General features: G+C 41.4%; 1 protein-coding gene across 1 annotated transcript; it reads left to right on the forward strand.

The window, feature by feature from the left end:
- The first annotated feature begins 133 nt into the window (after positions 1–133).
- On the forward strand, positions 134–18192 carry LOC117299509 (SPRY domain-containing protein 3-like). The gene is made up of 9 exons (XM_033783056.1): positions 134–181; positions 7680–7938; positions 9467–9594; positions 10492–10636; positions 11440–11622; positions 12658–12865; positions 13766–13880; positions 15376–15592; positions 16811–18192. The coding sequence occupies exons 2-9, from the start codon at positions 7684–7686 to the stop codon at positions 16943–16945; spliced, it is 1386 nt and encodes a 461-aa protein (XP_033638947.1). The 5' UTR covers positions 134–181; positions 7680–7683; the 3' UTR covers positions 16946–18192.
- The last annotated feature ends 214 nt before the right edge of the window (positions 18193–18406 follow it).

Consider the following 18406-nt stretch of genomic DNA (forward strand, 5'->3'; position numbering starts at 1 on the left):
AGGGTGATGTAGTTTTTACACGGGTACTCGGCCACTCGTCATGATGTACGTTATACAATGAAAAGGGGTTTGGTGACCAGGGAAAGTGGGAGCCGTATGTTTACATCATGAAAAGAAATTCATTTCGTTCGTGCAGCAAAGTGAAAGAGGAACTAGTGCATGTATGATGATGATTTGAAAGGTAAATATTGCAATAAAATAACTCATTTTCTCACATATTTTGTCCCCGTTTATGACACAGAAAGGAATTTTGTCATCCTTGTTTATCAGGTTATAATTCGGATGAAATCAAGAAAGTGGCAGCGTGTGCATTTTTATGTTTGTAAATCTTTTATTTTTTTTTAATCTTGTTTTTTCTCGTCACGTGAATTTTGTTTCAGTTCAGCAGTCCGGTTTTCACTTTCTTAAGCCCTGTTCGCACTGGACTTAATTTGGGCAAACTAACCGAGCCAATGGGTAACTTACCCATTTTAAGTCCAGTGTGAACAGCCTGGGTAGCTTTCCTGACAGGTAACTTACCCACGCCGCGCGGTTAGTTTAACCGAGCCAAAGGTGCCCAGGATCAGGAAGATTGACCGAGTGCCCAGGAAGATTGATCGAGTCAGTTTAACCGAGCCAGAAAGTCCAGTGCGGACGCAACGTCTCGGTTTAATCTTCCTGACACGAGGAAGCTGACATGTTTTGTCATGGAAGAATAAGATTTTCGTGATTATCGAACTATTCAATGTAGCATAAATCAGGAATGCAACTCGTAAGCTGAAAAACGCGGAATAATTTTTCCGTACACGGATTTATAAGTTTGAGAAATGACCCGTTCAGAAGTTGCGATCAAAAGTTTCAATTTGACGGTGATTTGTACAGCAGTAATAGGCAAATGCAGTCAACAACCACTAGATCGCGTCCTAAAGCTAGCCGAGTATTGGTCCCTACATGTCTTTATGCACAACACAAACACAACGGAGCCAGGCCGTGCAGAAAAAAGTGTAGAAGGTATTCCTAGCCGCGTAATGGGCCCTTTGTGTCGGAGCATGCCTCATTGGCAGGCGGTGTTGTGCATGCTCTTTTGCCTAGCAAGTCTTTCGTCTTTCCAAGTTGTAAAAAAAAGAAAAGAGAAGCGGTGAATTTGATATCGAATCGTTTTTGCGAAAGATCAAGCCGAAAACCAAAAAGTGCGGTCAAAGGTTACGCAGGGAGCCAGCTCGGTTAGTTTACCCACGGTCTTGGTAAGTTTACCCGAGTCAAATAAATCCAAGTGCGGACGGTGGGAAAGTTAACCCGTCGAAATGTTACCCAGCGCAGGCCTGATACTTCATGGAGGCAACAAAGGCGATTGCCTCCGTGTCCCCTGGTCATTGCCTTGGTGCCCTTGAAATGCTCGAGTACAAATTTGCAATTTCATCATAGGGTGCCCTTTACCAAGAAGAAAATGCCTTGGTGCCCTTGCCCCTTTCAAAAACGAAGCATACAGGCCTGCCAGCGTCATGGTTAAGTTACCCAAAATATTAATCCAGTGCGAACACGGCTTTTAAAAGCTTTTTTGTTTACATTATTAAAACAAAAAATATTATTTAAACTCTGATGCGATGCGGGTATCCGTTTTTATTTAAGTATAATAAGATCCAGATCCAGATCCAGAAATCATGATTACAGGACATGTTTTTTTTTAGGGGGAGCTACAAAAAAAATACAACAATACCACAGGGTAGACCCAGTAACTGGGGTGCTGTACTCCTTTTTTTGAAATTTTGACATTCTCAGTCTAACTAGGAATGTCAAAATTTCGAGAATTTTTTTGTACAGCGCCCCAGTTACTGGGTCTAACGATTTAGAATTTGAGGTCTCAACTTCGTGTTACAAGAGGGTTTTTTTCTTTCATTATTATCTCGTAACTTCTTCTACCAATTGAGCTAAAATTTTCACAGGTTTTTTATTTTATGTATATGTTGCGATACACCAACCAAGTGAGAAGACTGGTCTTTGAGTTTGACAATTAGCAAACGTGTCCACTGCCTTTAAAAAAACACCATTGCATGCATGCAAATTTTAATTTTAAAAACTCAAAATGTGTTTTTGTTTGAGCGTGTTTATCTAGGAAGTAAGTAAAACTAATAAAACTAGTGAACTCATTGTTAAAACCATTATTTTTAAATAACTTTTCTCATTTGGGAGGAGTGTTGGCTCTAGCTCTGAAGTGAAAAGAGCCAGTTGAGTAAGCATTTTGGTAACACTGGAGTGGCGGCTGAAGTCATTGGAAACAAATCTTGCAGCATGTCTTTGTACTTTTTCAATGGTGTCTATGTTTGATTGTTGGTGCGGATCCCAGATTGTGCGCCAATATTCCACGAGTGGCAATATTCCTTCTTATTCTTCTTCCTTTCAAGTGCTGCTTCAATAATTGAAGATTACCGCACTGCGGCTGGGCGCATGCATGAAATTATGAGACCGTGGGCCAAATCAGGTGCAAAAATGGTGCAAGTAAAAACTGGCCAGCAAGATAACTGACTAGGTGAGACCGTCAGTGCATTCTTAAATGCATCCAGGGAGGGTGAGAGGGCAGGGTCCATCTTCAAGCAGTCCCTAATTCCACGAGTGGACGAGAGATTCCATATGAGTATACTCTGCTCTGCAGCTTCTCAGGAGAATCAAGAATCCTCTTAGAGTATGCCACAGCACTCGACCCTCCAGAAAATAATCTCCAATAGGAGACTTTCTGGGTGACGGCAGACTTACTGGGTAAAAGCCATTGTTCTCAGAATTATGCGCATGTTCAGAACTACGTACGTATGTAAACAATCAAATTTACCCGGTATTAGTCTGCTGCCACCTACCAGTGGAAATCAGGTTAATTGAGAAGGAGGGATGCACAATAGGGCCAGAAGTATCTGACCTGTTCTTGCCCAGTGATGCGTGCACTTACATTATCTGCTCGTTTTTGTAAATCGGCTGTATCACTATCAGACAGTCACACAACATATTTGTAAATGTAAGTCCCCACTCCACCGCCACACCCTAAACAAAAATCACTATTGAAGAACATGGATTGCTACATGTAACTGGTTATTTTGCCAACTTGGAATAGAAGGAAAACACATTTTCTTGTTGTAAACTATGTGTAGTACATGTACATGTAAACTACATTGAGATGTACCTGTCCAGCTGTTTTTACAGTCTTGCGGAACAGAATCTGAACAAAATAAAGTGTCTCTTGGAAAGATCTATTGATTTTTTTTTCAGCAAGTGTGTTTCCGTTTGCCATCATGTCTGTCTTGGGTAGAAAGTAGGCCATCCTCCCCTACAGGCACGACAGCTTTCCAGAGTGATTTACAAGGTGTGAGGCACTGTGCAATGTTCCTGCATGTCCTGATGCGTGTAGTGCCTTCAGAGTGCAAGATGCTTACCAGTGGTGACAGAGTTTTTATTAGTCTACATTCGGCTCATGAATGTACATTTAAAGGGTCTATGTACTTTTTGTAGGACAAAACACACAATGTCCACAGATTTACGGTGTACATTAAACTTACGCAGTTTGAAGATGATGATAGTAGAAAGCTTCTCTGGAAATATTATTTGCCGAGGTGCTGTAGTTTTTGAGAAAGGAGTGAAACAATGGCATGAAAATAATTTTCGTCTCGGTGATCATGAGACGAAAATTATTTTAGCATGTAAAACTGTATTTTTTCATGACATTGTTTTACTCTTTTCACATATTACTGCACCTCATCAACTAATATTTTAAGGTACGCTTTCTACTATCATTATCTTCAAACCATGTAAGTTGAATGTAAATCTGTGGACATTGTGTTTTGTGTTACAAAAAGTACCCAAATCCTTTAAAGGGAAGGTTGTGTTTGGTAATCACTCTTTAAATTAATGCAAATATACAAAACTCACTCAGCATATTACACTCGGCTTTCGATAAAAAATTAGCATTTTGAGAATCAAATAATAATAATGACGATAATATAGGTATTTATATAGTGCCTTTAACACAGATCAAAGCGCTGAACAATAAAAAAAAAACAAGAACAAAGCAAAGAAAGAAAGATAAACAAAACAACAAAGGATTAATGACGAGGCTGACTGAAAAAGTAGGTCTTGAGGTTTTTTTTTAATTTCAGGGATTTCACTTCACTTCAGTAATGTGGTTTTAATGGAAAAATGTAATTTTTTATCCAACAAAATTCGGTTCTGCGACAGATTCCTGTATGTTTCTAGGATTGATACATGTGTACTTCACGTAGGCAACAAAGGCGATTTGGCTCCATGTCCCCTGATCATTGCCTTGGACCCCCTTGAAATGCTCCGGTAGAAACTTACAATGTCCTCGTAGGGTGCCCTTTAATAAGGAGAAAATGCCTTGGTGCCCTTGCCCTTTCAAAAAACGAAGTGGACAGGCATGTTTCACTTGTCTAACACAATCTGAGAAATGTTCTGACACTGACAGTACGTTTCTAAAACTGAAACCTTGGGGGATAAAAATTGATCTCTCTTTCCATAAAACCAAAGTGAAACGATTCTCAAAATGCTTTGATACGCTGTACTATCAAAAGCTGAGCTGTACTGCCAACCAAGTCAGTTTTTGTTGCCATTAATTTCAGGAGTAGTTGCCAAACGCCCTTAAAGTTTCCCTTTAAGGGATGGTGTATGTCTGCTGTGTGTATAGTTTGTAGGTCATCCTCGCTGAGAGTGTGTGAAGGATACATTCACTTCCTTGCTTTAATTCACAGGGGGTTAGTCTTTGACAAACTTTTCTTTCCCTTGAAATTTGCTCAATTTCCCCAGTTGTACAGCCGGGGATTGCCAGACTAATACCTACTACGTGCATGTAATGCATCAGGGACATGTGTAGGCGTCATAGAGTGACATAAGAACGAGAGGGCGCTCTGGCCTATATACGCGGCCCCGGCATGCGCGCATGCGGCCATTTTCTAAGCTGACAAAACAGCATCGCACAGCGTGTGTTTGTGCGGCCATTTTGTAAGTTGTCAAAACAGCATCGCGTATAGCGTTCAATAAACACAAATCCCAACGTGTATATTCAACGCGCGTACAAAATGGCGCTCGTGTCTCCTTGCAGTCCCGTCGCGTTTGTGCAAGCAACATCACCAGTGCGCCCATTAGTTCTTATTACTCTATGGTCGGTGTATATACATTGTACGTGTTTATTTGACATTGTGTACATTACTTTGGAACATCTAACACACTAAAGTTGGCGCTACCCCTATGCTACAATCCCGGCCATATCTCGTTGGGGCCCCCCTGCCCCCTTTCAATGTTGGTTCCAATTGCTGATTGTGTTCTGAATTGTGTTCTGAGTTACAGTCAACATTGAGCGGGGGGCGGGGGACAAATGTTTTGAATGTGAATGGGAAGTGAAATCGTTGTATACACATTAGGAAAGGGTGGCCCAAGCATTTTGGCCGGGATTGTAGAAAGGGGTAGTGTCAACTTTAGTAGGGCCCTAGACACAGAAGAATTTGACAATTGAAGTGAAACAATGGGGACGTCCGAGCTAAGAGAGGTCCTAAGTTTATGAGGACATGTTACTAGCCATCCAGTGCAGGGCTGTATGCTTCGTTTTTGAAAGGGCAAGGGCACCAAGGCATTTTCTCTTTGGCAAAGGGCACCCTATGAGGAAATTGCCATCCATTGCCATCCAGTATGCCCAGTGTGGTAAAAGTATTGTATCAGTCTTCAAAGGTCTTGGGAACCCCAGGTCTCTGTGAAAATTTAACAATCAATTGCTCGTTCAGTTTAGATTCTTTAAAGACACTGGACACTATTGGTTGTCAAAGACTAGCCTTCACAGTTGGTGTATCTAAACATGCATTTAACATAACAAAGTGAAAATTTGAGCTCAATCGGTCGTCGAAGTTGCGAGATAATAATGAACGAAAAAAACACCCTTGTCACATGAAGTTGTGTGCTTTCAGATGCTTGATTTCGAGACCTCAAATTCTTATGTAAGTCTCGAAATAAAATTAGTGGAAAATTACTTCTTTCTCGAAAACTACAATACTTCAGAGGGAGCCGTTTCTCACAATGTTTTATACTATCAACCCCTCCCCATTACTAGTTACCAAGAAAGGTTTTTTGCTAATAATTATTTTGAGTAATTACCAATAGTGTCCACTGCCTTTAATGTTTTATAATCTGAGGTCTAATTTTGTTAACCTTCTGTGTTCTGCTCTCACTCTTTGAACCTTTAATCTTCAACAATACCTACATGTACACATGTAAGGACATGTACCAACATGTACCAGTCAATAATAATAATTTATTGAACTGGTATTGTGCTCTCTCCAGGACCGGCCTGTTCGAGAGCAAAAACAAAATTGATAATATGGATTGCTAGTCGGCAAATGGTCGTTAAATACGAACCTGGTGAATACTGACCGTGTTTTTCCAAACTCCTGGGGCCTGTCTTCACTCCAAGTGTTGTCTTTAATTCATGTGCGTGTTTTTGATTTCCACTGGTAATGTCTGTGATTGATGGCGCTCGTACCCCTGTCGTTTTCTATCGAGCCGATCTTGGTGTTAAACTTTCCCCTGAGGATATTGAAGCAATACACCATCCTCAGGAACTTGGCCTCACTTAAATCTCCCCCCCCCCCCCCCCCCCCCCCCCCCCCCGCCTTCTAACGGTTTGACGAGAACCAAATGTAGCGACACGATAACTAAGAGTAAGCCTCAATCATCAGAGCGCATAGGACGTGCGGTATCTATGGACTGTGTAGCCATTTCACCAAACTCTTCCCAACTTAGGATTATTCTTAGGACTTAGGACGAGTTCAATTCTGTATACGAAGAAGTTAGGACGCATTGAACCCATCCTAAGTTAGGACGGGTTACTCGTCTTAACTCGATATAGGATTAATCCTAGCGTTTCGTGAAATCGGCTTCAGGGGTACAAGGCAGACGGTCTTGAGAATATTGTAGAGCGAAGATAATCCAGAGGCAGTTTGAATCCCTTGTTTTAGCAGCAGGTACTGCAACGATTTAAAGGCAGTGGACACTATTGGTTCATATATGTAATTACTCAAAATAATTATTAGCATAAAACCTTACTTGGTAACGAGTAATGAGGAGAGGTTGATAGAATAAAACATTGTAGAACGTTTCCCTCTGATGTAACATAGTTTTCGAGAAAGAAGTAATTTTCCACAAATTTGATTTCGAGACCTCAGATTTAGAATTTGAGGTCTCGAAATCAAGCCTCTGAAAGCACACAACTTCGTGTGACAAGGGTGTTTTTTCTTTCATTATTATCTTGCAACTTCGATGACCGATTGAGCTCAAATTTTCACAGGTTTGTTATTTTGTGCATATATGTTGAGATACATTTACAGCAAGTGAGAAGACTGGTCTTTGACAATTACCAATAGTGTCCAGTGTCTTTAACGTCTGATTGTACATACTGTAGCGCCTCACATGATTGGTTCTCGAACACAGAAACATAAAAGCCATGAACCGGATGTCACAACTTTGGGTTTTAAAAATGTGTAGGGAAATAAACAGAAGATGTTGTTGTGGAAAAGTTTGCAGTAACACCAATGAGTTGGGGTGGTTCTGTAAAGACGATGTTTTTTTCTTTTAAATATAAATGTGCTGTAGTTTGATTTAAATGTTTGTTTATTGTTTTTTTACTATTTCTGCAATTTGTTTGTGATTTTCTTCAGCACAATGGACGCCAGACGACCTCAGGTACCGTTTCCCCTTCACCGAATGTACCCCCGACTAGTCAAGGGACCACCCGTCAACATGATCCAAACGCCCTACACCATCGACTCCCCAAGCCCACAAAATATTGAGATCAAATCCAAGCGGATGGCAGTGAGCTGGAGAGACGACACACTATTTTACGTTCCCGACCGGACAGGGAAGCAAGGTGTGTGCATACTGGAGCCCAGTATGCAGCCTGGACAGGAATATTTTGAGGTGAGTAGGTAAAGAAAACCAGGGGCCAACTTCTTGGCACTTACCATATAAGCAAAGAATCAGCGCTTAGCGCCTTGCGTATTTCACGGGTAAGCTGGGAATTTCTGATTCATGTAGGCATTTGTTGCTTACACAGCTAGTGCAGAGCAGGGCCCAATTTCATGGCTCTGCTTACCATTAGCACAGAATCGGCGCTTACGGAAGCAGGGAATTCTGTGCTTATGGCAAGTGTATTTTACGGGTACGCAGTGAATTTTGGCTTCTGCGCATGCGTACTCCACGCCACTAGGCATTCTACGGTTACAAGGTGCTGAATTCGGCGGTAAGCAGAGCCATGAAATTAGGCCCTGTAAGTGGAGAATGATGGTCGAAAGCGCAGAATTTGGCAGTGCCATGAAGTTGGGGCCCAGTTGCACATGATACCATTTTAGAAGGTCGCCCTTGCCAAGTGGTCAAAATAGAGGTAGCTTATCTGACATCACACTTCGAGGCTGGTGAATAACACCAATTTTTGGCCTTTGCCCGCCTGCCAGCAGATGAACCTTTGACCTTGAATCCCAATACACAGGGACAGAGATCACACACAATTACACACAGAGCTTTTTGTTATACCTCGGTAACAAATTGTGAAGTTTGATTGGTCAAGAACCAACACGTGCCCGGCAACAAATAAACATGTCCTACGGCTGCACAGCGCGGCGGGTAACATGAGTGATGTTAACCGGTGTACATCAATCAACTTGATCGTTCCCACCGTTGGTCGATTTCCAGCGTTTAGTACAAAATGGCCGCAAGTTCAAGGGAATAGTGCAGAGTGGTTTCTTATTTGAACAACTATTCGTCTGCTTATTCAACTACGCATACTCCGTCGTTATAATGTTTGAAGATGACAACATAACTTTGAGAAGAGGATTAATCATGTTACCAAGGTATAACAAAACAATTGTTGCACGCTGTGATTTGGGGTCCATGGACCCCGTCACAGCATGCAACAATGGACCCTTCCCATGAAATATGCTATTTACCTTCACGCATGCGTGTAGACCCTGTTGGTTGGCAAACGCCATAGAGTCGGCACTAAGCAGACACGCAATCGCGTCTGCGTCACGCAGCCATTAGTCATGTACAAAACAGCGCGATATTCCCTCAAAATGTTAGTGCGCACGCGCTATGTGCAATTTACATATTTCATGGGAAGGGTCTATTGTATACTGTGTTGAAGTGACTCTGTGGAAGCTTGTTCTGTACAAGTCCTATACTTCAACACTGTAAATAACACTGTGTGGACGTGTGTAAGTCCAGTGTTCCAAATCCCTACGTTGTGTGGACTTCTTTCTTCCCTATATTATGTGAACTCTACTGCAAACTTCCCTAAACTTTGACTGCACACCTCTAGTACAAACATCTACCTCAAACCTCATAATTTTACATCGAACAATGGAATGCCCAAAACAAAAGTTTGTTAAATAAAAAGAAAACAAATCATTTTATACTTAATGACTAACTTTTTCTCTTATTCTTCTCCCAGGCTGAGATTGTAAGCACAGGTAGATGGGGCGCAATAAGGATAGGGTTGGCACCCCCTGACCACTCACTCGAAGTACACCTAGGTATTGAAGGCAACTCCATAGCATTTAGTGTTGACGATAGTACAATGTAAGAACAACCACCTGTTCAGTTTAAAGGAACACGTTGCGTTGGACCGGTCGAGTTGGTCTTTGAAAAGCGTTTGTAACCGTTTGATATAAAATGAATATGGTTGGAAAGATGTTTAAAAAGTAGAATACAATGATCCACACAAACATGCCTCGAAATTGCACGGTTTTCCTTTTACCTCGTCGACTAACACGGTCGGCCATTTATGGGAGTCAAATTTTTGACTCCCATAAATGGCAGACCGTGGTAGTTCGCAAAGCAAAAGGAAAACCACGCAATTTCGAGGCAAATTTGTTTGGATCATTGTATTCTACTTTTAAAACATCTTTCCAACCATATGCATTTTATAACAAACGGTTGCAAACGCAGTTTATAGACCAACTCGTCCGATCCAAGGCAACGTGTTCCTTTAAGATACACCTACTTCTTATTATGCATACTATGCAAAGCTTATAACATCACTTATTTTTGCACCACTATAATAACATAACTTGTCTCCTGACGATGACTAGAGCAAGCTAGTCGAAATGTTGAGACCAATTTCAGAACTGACTCCGCGGCAGTACAGTTAATTACGATCCTATAAGCTAAAGTAGTAGTCCAGTCTAATTTCTATACGATCCGCCCTGGTAATAGTTAAAAAAGCAGGACAGTTCTTTTCAGAACTGAGAAGTCTCCCGACCTCCGATTATCTACTCCACGGCAGTAGAATAAAGCAAGACAGTTCCCTAAGAACAACTCTACCCGGCAAGTAGATACACACATGGTGTTACTGCAAACCAAATATACATATACACCTACTTCTTATTATGCATACTATGCAAAGCTTATAACATCACTTATTTTTTGCACCACTATAATAACATAACTTGCTTTCCCTACCTTCTATTGTTGTAGATATGGCGAAGACTTGAAAACGCCGCTGCAATGCAAAGCGTGCAAGCCTGGGGACAAGATCGGTGTGGGTATCAAGTTTAGCGAGAACTACATGGAAGGCGCTGATGAGAAATGCCCGGTGGTCTTCACATTGAATGGAAAAGAGGTAATAATAATAACAATTTAATTGAATTTACATTGTGCTCTCTTCAGGACCTGCCTGTTTGAGGGCGCTTAACAGTACGACTCGCTCAAATTCTGTCTTGCGATTGTTTTTAGATGGTGCATCGCATGATGTCTTGCTTCTATAAAAAAAAAAAACTTAATGATAGCACTTAAAGACTAACTTATATTAGAAAAACTGAATGAGGTTTTGTAGCAAGTAACAGAGAGCAACTTCCTGGACGCGGCACACTACCTTAGGTAAACCAATGTACTATGGCCGTAGAACCCAATTCAAAATACCCATAAAAAAACAATGTACTATATATCCATAGCAACCAAGGTTTTATACCCAAAAAGCAATAAATTGAAGTTAAAAGATAAAAATATAAATAATAATATATATTTTTTTTCCTGCTTTATACAACTGAAGTGCTTTCAACATTAGTACCCTTGGTCACTGGGCCATTTATTCATTAAACCATCTCAGCTCCTTGGGGAATTTACAGCCTGTGCCGCCTAATATGTAGCGCACTAAGCTAAATCAATCACAAGAACCATCTTTGCCCTCACAGGTACCCATTTACCCCTGGGTGGAGAGAAGCAGTTATAATTAAGTGTCTTGCTCAAGGACACAAGTGTCACGGCTGGGGATTCGAACCCACACTCTGCTGAACAGAATCACCAAAGCTTGTGTTTGATAAAATTTTATAGATTGATGCAAGCATTGTTTGACAACATCAATTGCAACCACCTTGTGTTTGTAATTGAAAAAGTTAATTTCTACTGATTATTTTTGTTTTTTAGATTCACAGACAAGATGTCGTCATCCCCTACAAAGGTCTGTGTCCGGCCGTATCCATGGCCTCCCCTAGTCAGATGGTACGATTCAAAGCGCGCTGTGATTGGTTGAGCCAGGAGGAGGAGATGGTGATTGACAGCTGCGAAGATGAGTGGGCGAGGCTTCATGATGTCACGGTCCATGGCCAGGTAGAACAAAAATGCTAACAACTATTTTGATGATTTTTTTTCACAATTTTTGACAGACTTTTGGCGAACGTGTTTACAATGCTGAACCACTAAGGATTTCTGATTTTTTTTTTTTAATTGTGCAGCCCCCCAATACCAACAATGTTGTAGTGCCAGAGTCAAGTTTATCTAGTTCACAGGTACTAAACTCTGGTGTGGTCAGAGTGCGAGCTCAAATCCCGGTCATTGCACTTGTGCTCTTGAGCAAGGCACAAAACCATAATTGCTCGGTTAAACGTTGGGAAGGTAGTCCATTCTGCTCTACCTGCCAAGCTCCTATTGGACATGTTAGATGAAACCCTAGCCTACATCCTCACGGACTGTGAAGGGTGTAAACCCTGTTTCAGCCACAAGAGTAGGTGGCAACATGCCCCTGGTGGCAGTTGATTTGGGGCGATATGGGATTTAAAATCATTGTGCCCAAATCAATTTAGTGTAACATTGTTCAGCCCATATCGGTTAAGTGTAGCCCTCGCCTTGAAGTCGCTATCAGGCCTTGTGATGTTAGGCAATCTCTCATTATACAATTGTTGCACGCTGTGACGGGGTCCATGGCGTTTTGTACACTCGAGGGGGAAAATGGAAGCCGAGGCGAAGCCGAGGGTGCCATTTTCCCTCGAGGGTGTACAAAACCCATGGACCCCAGTCACAGCGTGCTACAATTGTTGTGTTATTCCTCTTCTGGAAGTTCTGTTGTCATCTTCAAACAACATTACGACGAACTATTCATTGTTTAATAAGCAGACGAACAAGAAACAATTCCATCGAACCCGCCGTTGTCGTACACAGCGCTGGAAATCGACCAACGCTGGGAACGATCAAGGTGATGTACACCAGTGTACATCACTTTTCATGTTACCCGGCCCGTCGAGCCATGTAACATGCGTATTTGTTGCAAGGCACGTGATTGGTTCTCGACCAATCAAACTTCACAATTTGTATAACAATACAAATTGGTTTTATAACTCAAATTCCAATTATGATTATTGTCTCCAGATCCTTGCCTATGCTGGTCGAGGCAAGACGATCGCCGACGTGGGTCTCGCCCAGGCCCGCAAGCCCCTCAGCCCCATGAACCATTACTTTGAGCTGGAGATCATAGACCCTGGGAAGAATTGCTACATCGCTATCGGCCTGGCCAAGAAAGACTACCCTAAGAAGAGACATCCGGGATGGAACTATGGCTCAATAGCGTACCATGCAGGTGAGTTAGGGGAGGGGAAAGAGAGTGGGGGAGCTGGGGGTTGTGGGGTACACCAAAAGCCGAAGAGGGGGGCTAGTGGGGTATATCACTATCGGCCTGGCCAAGAAAGACTATCCTAAGAAGAGACATCCGGGATGGAACTATGGCTCAATAGCGTACCGTGCAGGTTAGCAGTGGGGTAGTGTGGTACAAAGGTCTTAGCTTGTCACATGGTCATGGCACTGCTGGCAAAAGAATTTTGCGCTTATAGGTAGTGTTCTCCCTTGGCCTCTATTGAGCACCCGACTCTGGTTTTTCTGATCAGCAGAGTGTTTGAGTTTCGATTGCGGCACTTATGTCCTTTCAAACCAAAACACTTAATCCAATTTGCTTTGTCATTAGGATGGGACATTAAGCTGTTGGTCCTGTATGATGTGCAATGAACGTAAGATAAATGCATTTCTTGAAAAGAATAGGGGTTCGCTTTCAAGGGTGTCCCCGGTCTAATGGGCAGTACATAGATTGTGCCCCTAGCATCTTGTATAACGGACCGGGTCTTCACGTAACGCTCGTGGGGGACGGAGCGCCGCTGGCCCCCACGAGCCACCTCTCCGACGAGTGTAACGCTCGTGGGAGACGGAGCGCCGCTGGCCCCCACGAGCCACCTCTCCGACGAGTGCCTCCAACTCTGCACTTTGCCGTGCACCCAGGACCATTACATGGTGCTTTGTAAAGTAAAAAGGTTTCATTCTTAAAAACGTACTCCACATACCTTGCAGAATAAATAATTAATGTTAGAGGGCCGTGAGCATCACTGAGTGACAGATTTGAGCTTGATATAAGAAGCCGCTATTTATTATTGCACATGTTCCCTCTGTTTTTTTTGTGGGTAAAAGTTTAATGTCCTTTTTCTCTTCGTAGACGATGGCAAGATCTTTAAAGGCAGTGGTGTAGGGGACTCGTTTGGCCCTCGTTGCCACAAGGGCGACATAATGGGGTGTGGGATCATGTTCCCCAGGGACTACTGTATGGACAGGTGGGTGGATAATTGAGTGGTCCTATAACAATGATAACAAATTCTTGTGTAGCACATTTCGCAACAACCGTCTCAATGCGCTTTACATTAGTCCCCTGGTCATTGGGCCAAAAGCATCCCTTTACTCTTCGTCAGCTCCATGGGGAGTATACAACCTGGGCTACAGTTTCACAGTGGTCCAAAGGCATTCACAATTTCTGTCTGTAGGATATTAAAGCGCGGTCCCATACTTACTGCGAACGCAAATGCGATGTGAATTTTGTCATCACAGGGTGCGCAGCTCCATTTTCACTGCGAATATTTGTGGCGTCAAATTTTTATCGAATTTGCATTCGCATGAATCGAGCTTTATAAATGAATTCCCTTAGAGAAACGGCTCAAAACTTGTTATTTATTGTTGATGCGTCTTTTTTGCTTGAACACTGTGTAATAAGATATTTCTGTTGATCACTTGATCACTTTGTATAATTTGTGTACGCTCTGTACCAAACAGCAATGTGTATTTAAAAGGGAAGGTACACGTTTGGTAATTACTCAAAAGAAATATTTACTTAAAAACTGACTTGGTAACGAGCATTGGAGAGCTGTTGATGGTATAAAACATTGTGGGAAACGATTCCCTCTCTGAAGTAACGTAGTTGTTGAGAAAGAGGTAGAAGTCTTTTATTCCTTTCTGGAAGAACACAAATTCGTCCAACTAAGGTGTTTTTTCTCTCATCATTTTCTCGCAACTTCGATGACCAATGTAGGTCAAGTTTTCACAGGCTTGTTATTTTATGCCTATGTTGGGATACACCAAGTGAGAAGACTAGTCTTTGACAATTACCCATAGTGCACCTTCCCTTTAAGATATCTCTTAAGTTATATTTAATTTTCTTGCATTTTATATTTCGAGTTATTGTTATTGCCCAGATTTTATCATTTCTATTGTAAACCCTATTGCCTATCATTCTTATTTTTAATCTGCCAATTCATTTTTAACCTTAAATGTCGATTGCATATACATGTAATTCTTTTTTCCTTTCCCTATAATGTGTAATAGATTTGAACAAATGTTTTTATATTGCATGTAGCTGTGTGAGAACTCAGTTGTACATAATTTTGTGTTTGTTCACTACTTTCATTTAGTTTTTTAAACTAAGGTCGTAATGGTACTTATTCTTGTTATTTTTGTAGACTTATTGACATTTTGTTGAAATTTCTTTTTAATTTTGCTATGGCAAGGGAATTTATTGATAAAGTACCTAATTTTGTGTCGTTTCACTACTTTCATTTAGGCTTAAAACCATGGTCTTAATGGTGTTATTATTCTATATTTCTAATATGGTAAAATATTCTTGTTATTTTCGTAGACATTTTGGTTGAAATTTCTTTTAAATTTTTAATTTGCAATGAAACCAATTCTGCATGTTGTTGCATTTTTTACGAGGGATTTTATTTCATGTATGTGTTATTAATTTTTTTGTTCACCTAATTTGAATGAATCTTAAAACAGTGACGATGCAGAAAGCGACAACGAAGAGGTCAATGTGGTCAAAGCCTGGCAAGAGAGGGAGCCCTTCAACCGGCTGAACCAGCTGGACCGCATTGCGCAGGACAACTTTGCCATCGACGTCTACGACCTCTCGGAAGACGAATACGAGGATTATCTCTCGGAGGAGGAAGAATATGAGGAGAATGTGGACAGGGTGCAGCAAGGAACAAAAGTGCAGGTGGGTCTTCCCTCTCGTCAAAAATTTTAATGGAAATAACCTCTGGGGTATGTCATGGCCAAGCGGCTTAGTGTATCGGAGTAAAGTTCTGGGGTTGAATTCACAAAGAGTTAGGACTAGTCCTAACTTAGGACTACATGTAGTTCTTGGAGATATGTAAAACCTACAGCTGGTCTTAAGTTAGGACGCGTAACTCGAGATAAGACTAGTCTTAACTTTTTGTGAAATCCACCCCTGGACCCAATTTCAGAGAGCTGCTGAAGCACATGAAAATGCTGAGTTCAACAATGCGCTTGCCAGAATGAGGTAACCAGCCAAACATGTGACACATGTACCATTTGTGACTGGTATTCTGCTCATTTCTGCTAAGCTGAAAATTATCAGCAATAAGCAGAGCCATGAAATTGGGCCCTGGTTGCCGAGTCATCCATGTATTGGTTCGAATCCCTGCCATGACACTTAGCGAGACACTTAACTATAATTGCTTCTCTCCACCCAGGGGTACATAGGTACCTGTGAGGGAGATGGTTTTTGTGATTGACTTAGCTTGGTGTACTACATACTTAGCAGCATCTCCCAAGGAAATTGTTTATTGAACCAAATAAATGACCCAGTGACCAGTAAGCTTGGGCGATATCACGATATTATCGAATATCGCGATATTAATTTAGAAACGATTTCGATATCAGATGGATTTGGTTTTAATCGAAATATCGATATATCGCAATAATCGCGATATCGCGATATCGATTAAATATCGCGATGTATTTGCTAGCTGAGACATCTTGCACCCCATAGCTTTGGAGTAAAACCAGAAGAATAGGTCATTAGAACACCTCTCTTATGCTATGACTGTCTCTTCTATAACTTTCACTTGGAGTTTGAAGACTGATGATGTCAAATTTAATTAATCGCGATTAGTCGAATATCGCGATAGATTGTCGGCGATATATCGTGAATAAAATAAATCGATATCGCCCAAGCGTAGTGACCAGGGGTAATAATGTTTAAAAAACAATGATTATTCTTTGGATATGAACCGATGTTATTTTGTTATTTCGGCAGGTATTATTTCAGTGTATGCTTACTCTTTAAACACTCCCCACACATGTCCCAAAGTCTTCTCTCTCAAAGGAAATAAAGTGATTGATTGATCGGTTGAACATTCTTACAAATGTATTTTTTTCCTTTTTTATTTTTCGTCTCCGTCTGATGCAGGTGTTTTTCACTCGGAACGGAACAACAATCGGCAGACGAGAGGTCAATCTACCCCCACTGGGTTTCTATGCAACCATCGGTATGCTCAGTCTGGACGAGAAGGTCCGAGTTGACCTTCGACCCCTGAGTGGTTGACCTAGTCTTTACAACTCGCCCTTTTTTTTTAGAAGGGCAGCTATGTGTACTCTTGTATTGTGCTATATGTCTAAAAAGTACTGGTGTAAGCTTTCTCTGTAACCTTAATCGACCATTAACCCAGAAAGAGGTAGCGATCCAGAGAAAGGTCGTGACCCAGAGAAAGGTTTCGACCCAGGGAGAGGTCATGAGCCAGAGAGCGGTTATGACCTTGATGTGTTCATACCAAGTGTAGGTTGATTCATGAATCATGCTAACCATACAAATTTGGTAAAGTTGCTATGACCTTTGTGTGACCTCCCTATAATGACAACTCATGATGTAGATGTTGAAGTTTTTGACCTTTGTACGTGTACGGTCATGTCGTCTTGAATTGTGTCCCATTCAAGCTGGTTCAGTGTTGCACATTGCAGTCTTTTACCTTTGGTGTGAGGTCACGTCTAGCACCCTGTGTGAGCTTGTATTGATAGGCGCTGTAATTTGTCCACGCGACCAAGGTTCACCGACCAATTATGCAAGGAACTTGATAGAACTACTAGGCTGTAGCTGTAGTTGCGCAAAAAGCATAGTTGTGGAAATAATGGCCAACAGTGCACTGTGTCGTTAAATTACATATGGCCTCAAATAGTTGTGTGGTCACGTTGCATGTGTGTACCCCGAATACTGTGCCAAGCTGATCAATGTTGTCTGTGAATGACCTTTACCCTTTGACCTTTAGGTCATGGGGTCATGTTCTGTCTGCAGTTTGTAAGACAAATTCTCCTGAAAAAAAGTACTTGATAATTGTATGTAGATCATTGTAGATTTTTAATTACACATATTGTAGACGGAAAGCAGGCTTGCCTAGGCTTGCATTAGCGAAAAAGTGGTCTATTTGTGTATCGCACGCTAGAAACGCGTTTTCGCAAACTTTAACCATGTTAAAACACGATAGTAATACAAAACAGTCTTATATGTTGTGCACAACATTCGTAAGCAGAGCAGTAGTTTCAGAAAATAATAACTGTATGATAACAAATTTTATTTTTGCTAAATGTCTTCTGTAATTGTGTGAAACAGTTGCCCCCAAAACCTGGAGAATTGTATGGGGGTAATTAAGGGGATGGCCAGGATGCATGAGAGCAGTTATATGATAGAGAAATATTAGGCCTGTGCCACACAAATAACGTGTTAAATTAAAGCCATTGGACCCTTTCGGTTCAGAAAAAAGAAAAAAAAGTTCACAGATTTACAAATAACTTACAGGGTTTACAGAAGGCAATGGTGAAAGACTTCTCTTGAAATATTATTCCATGAAATGCTTTACTTTTTGAGAAAACAGCAAAACAATATAAATTCTCGTTAAAGAGAATTATGGATTTATTTTAAAACACATGTCATGACACGGCGAAACGCGCGGACATAAGGGTGGGTTTTTCCGTTGTTTTCTCCCGACTCCGATGACCGATTGAGCCTAAATTT

The sequence above is a fragment of the Asterias rubens genome, chromosome 14 (genome assembly GCF_902459465.1).
Source record: "Asterias rubens chromosome 14, eAstRub1.3, whole genome shotgun sequence".
Lineage (NCBI taxonomy): Eukaryota > Metazoa > Echinodermata > Asteroidea > Forcipulatida > Asteriidae > Asterias > Asterias rubens.

Coding starts and splice junctions, on each gene's coding strand:
- LOC117299509 (XM_033783056.1), top strand. CDS start 7,684: ATGGACGCCAGACGACCTCAGGTACCGTTTCCCCTTCACCGAATGTAC. Junction 7,939..9,466: donor CTGGACAGGAATATTTTGAG/GTGAGTAGGTAA, acceptor TTCTTCTCCCAG/GCTGAGATTGTAAGCACAGG. Junction 13,881..15,375: donor AGGGACTACTGTATGGACAG/GTGGGTGGATAA, acceptor ATCTTAAAACAG/TGACGATGCAGAAAGCGACA.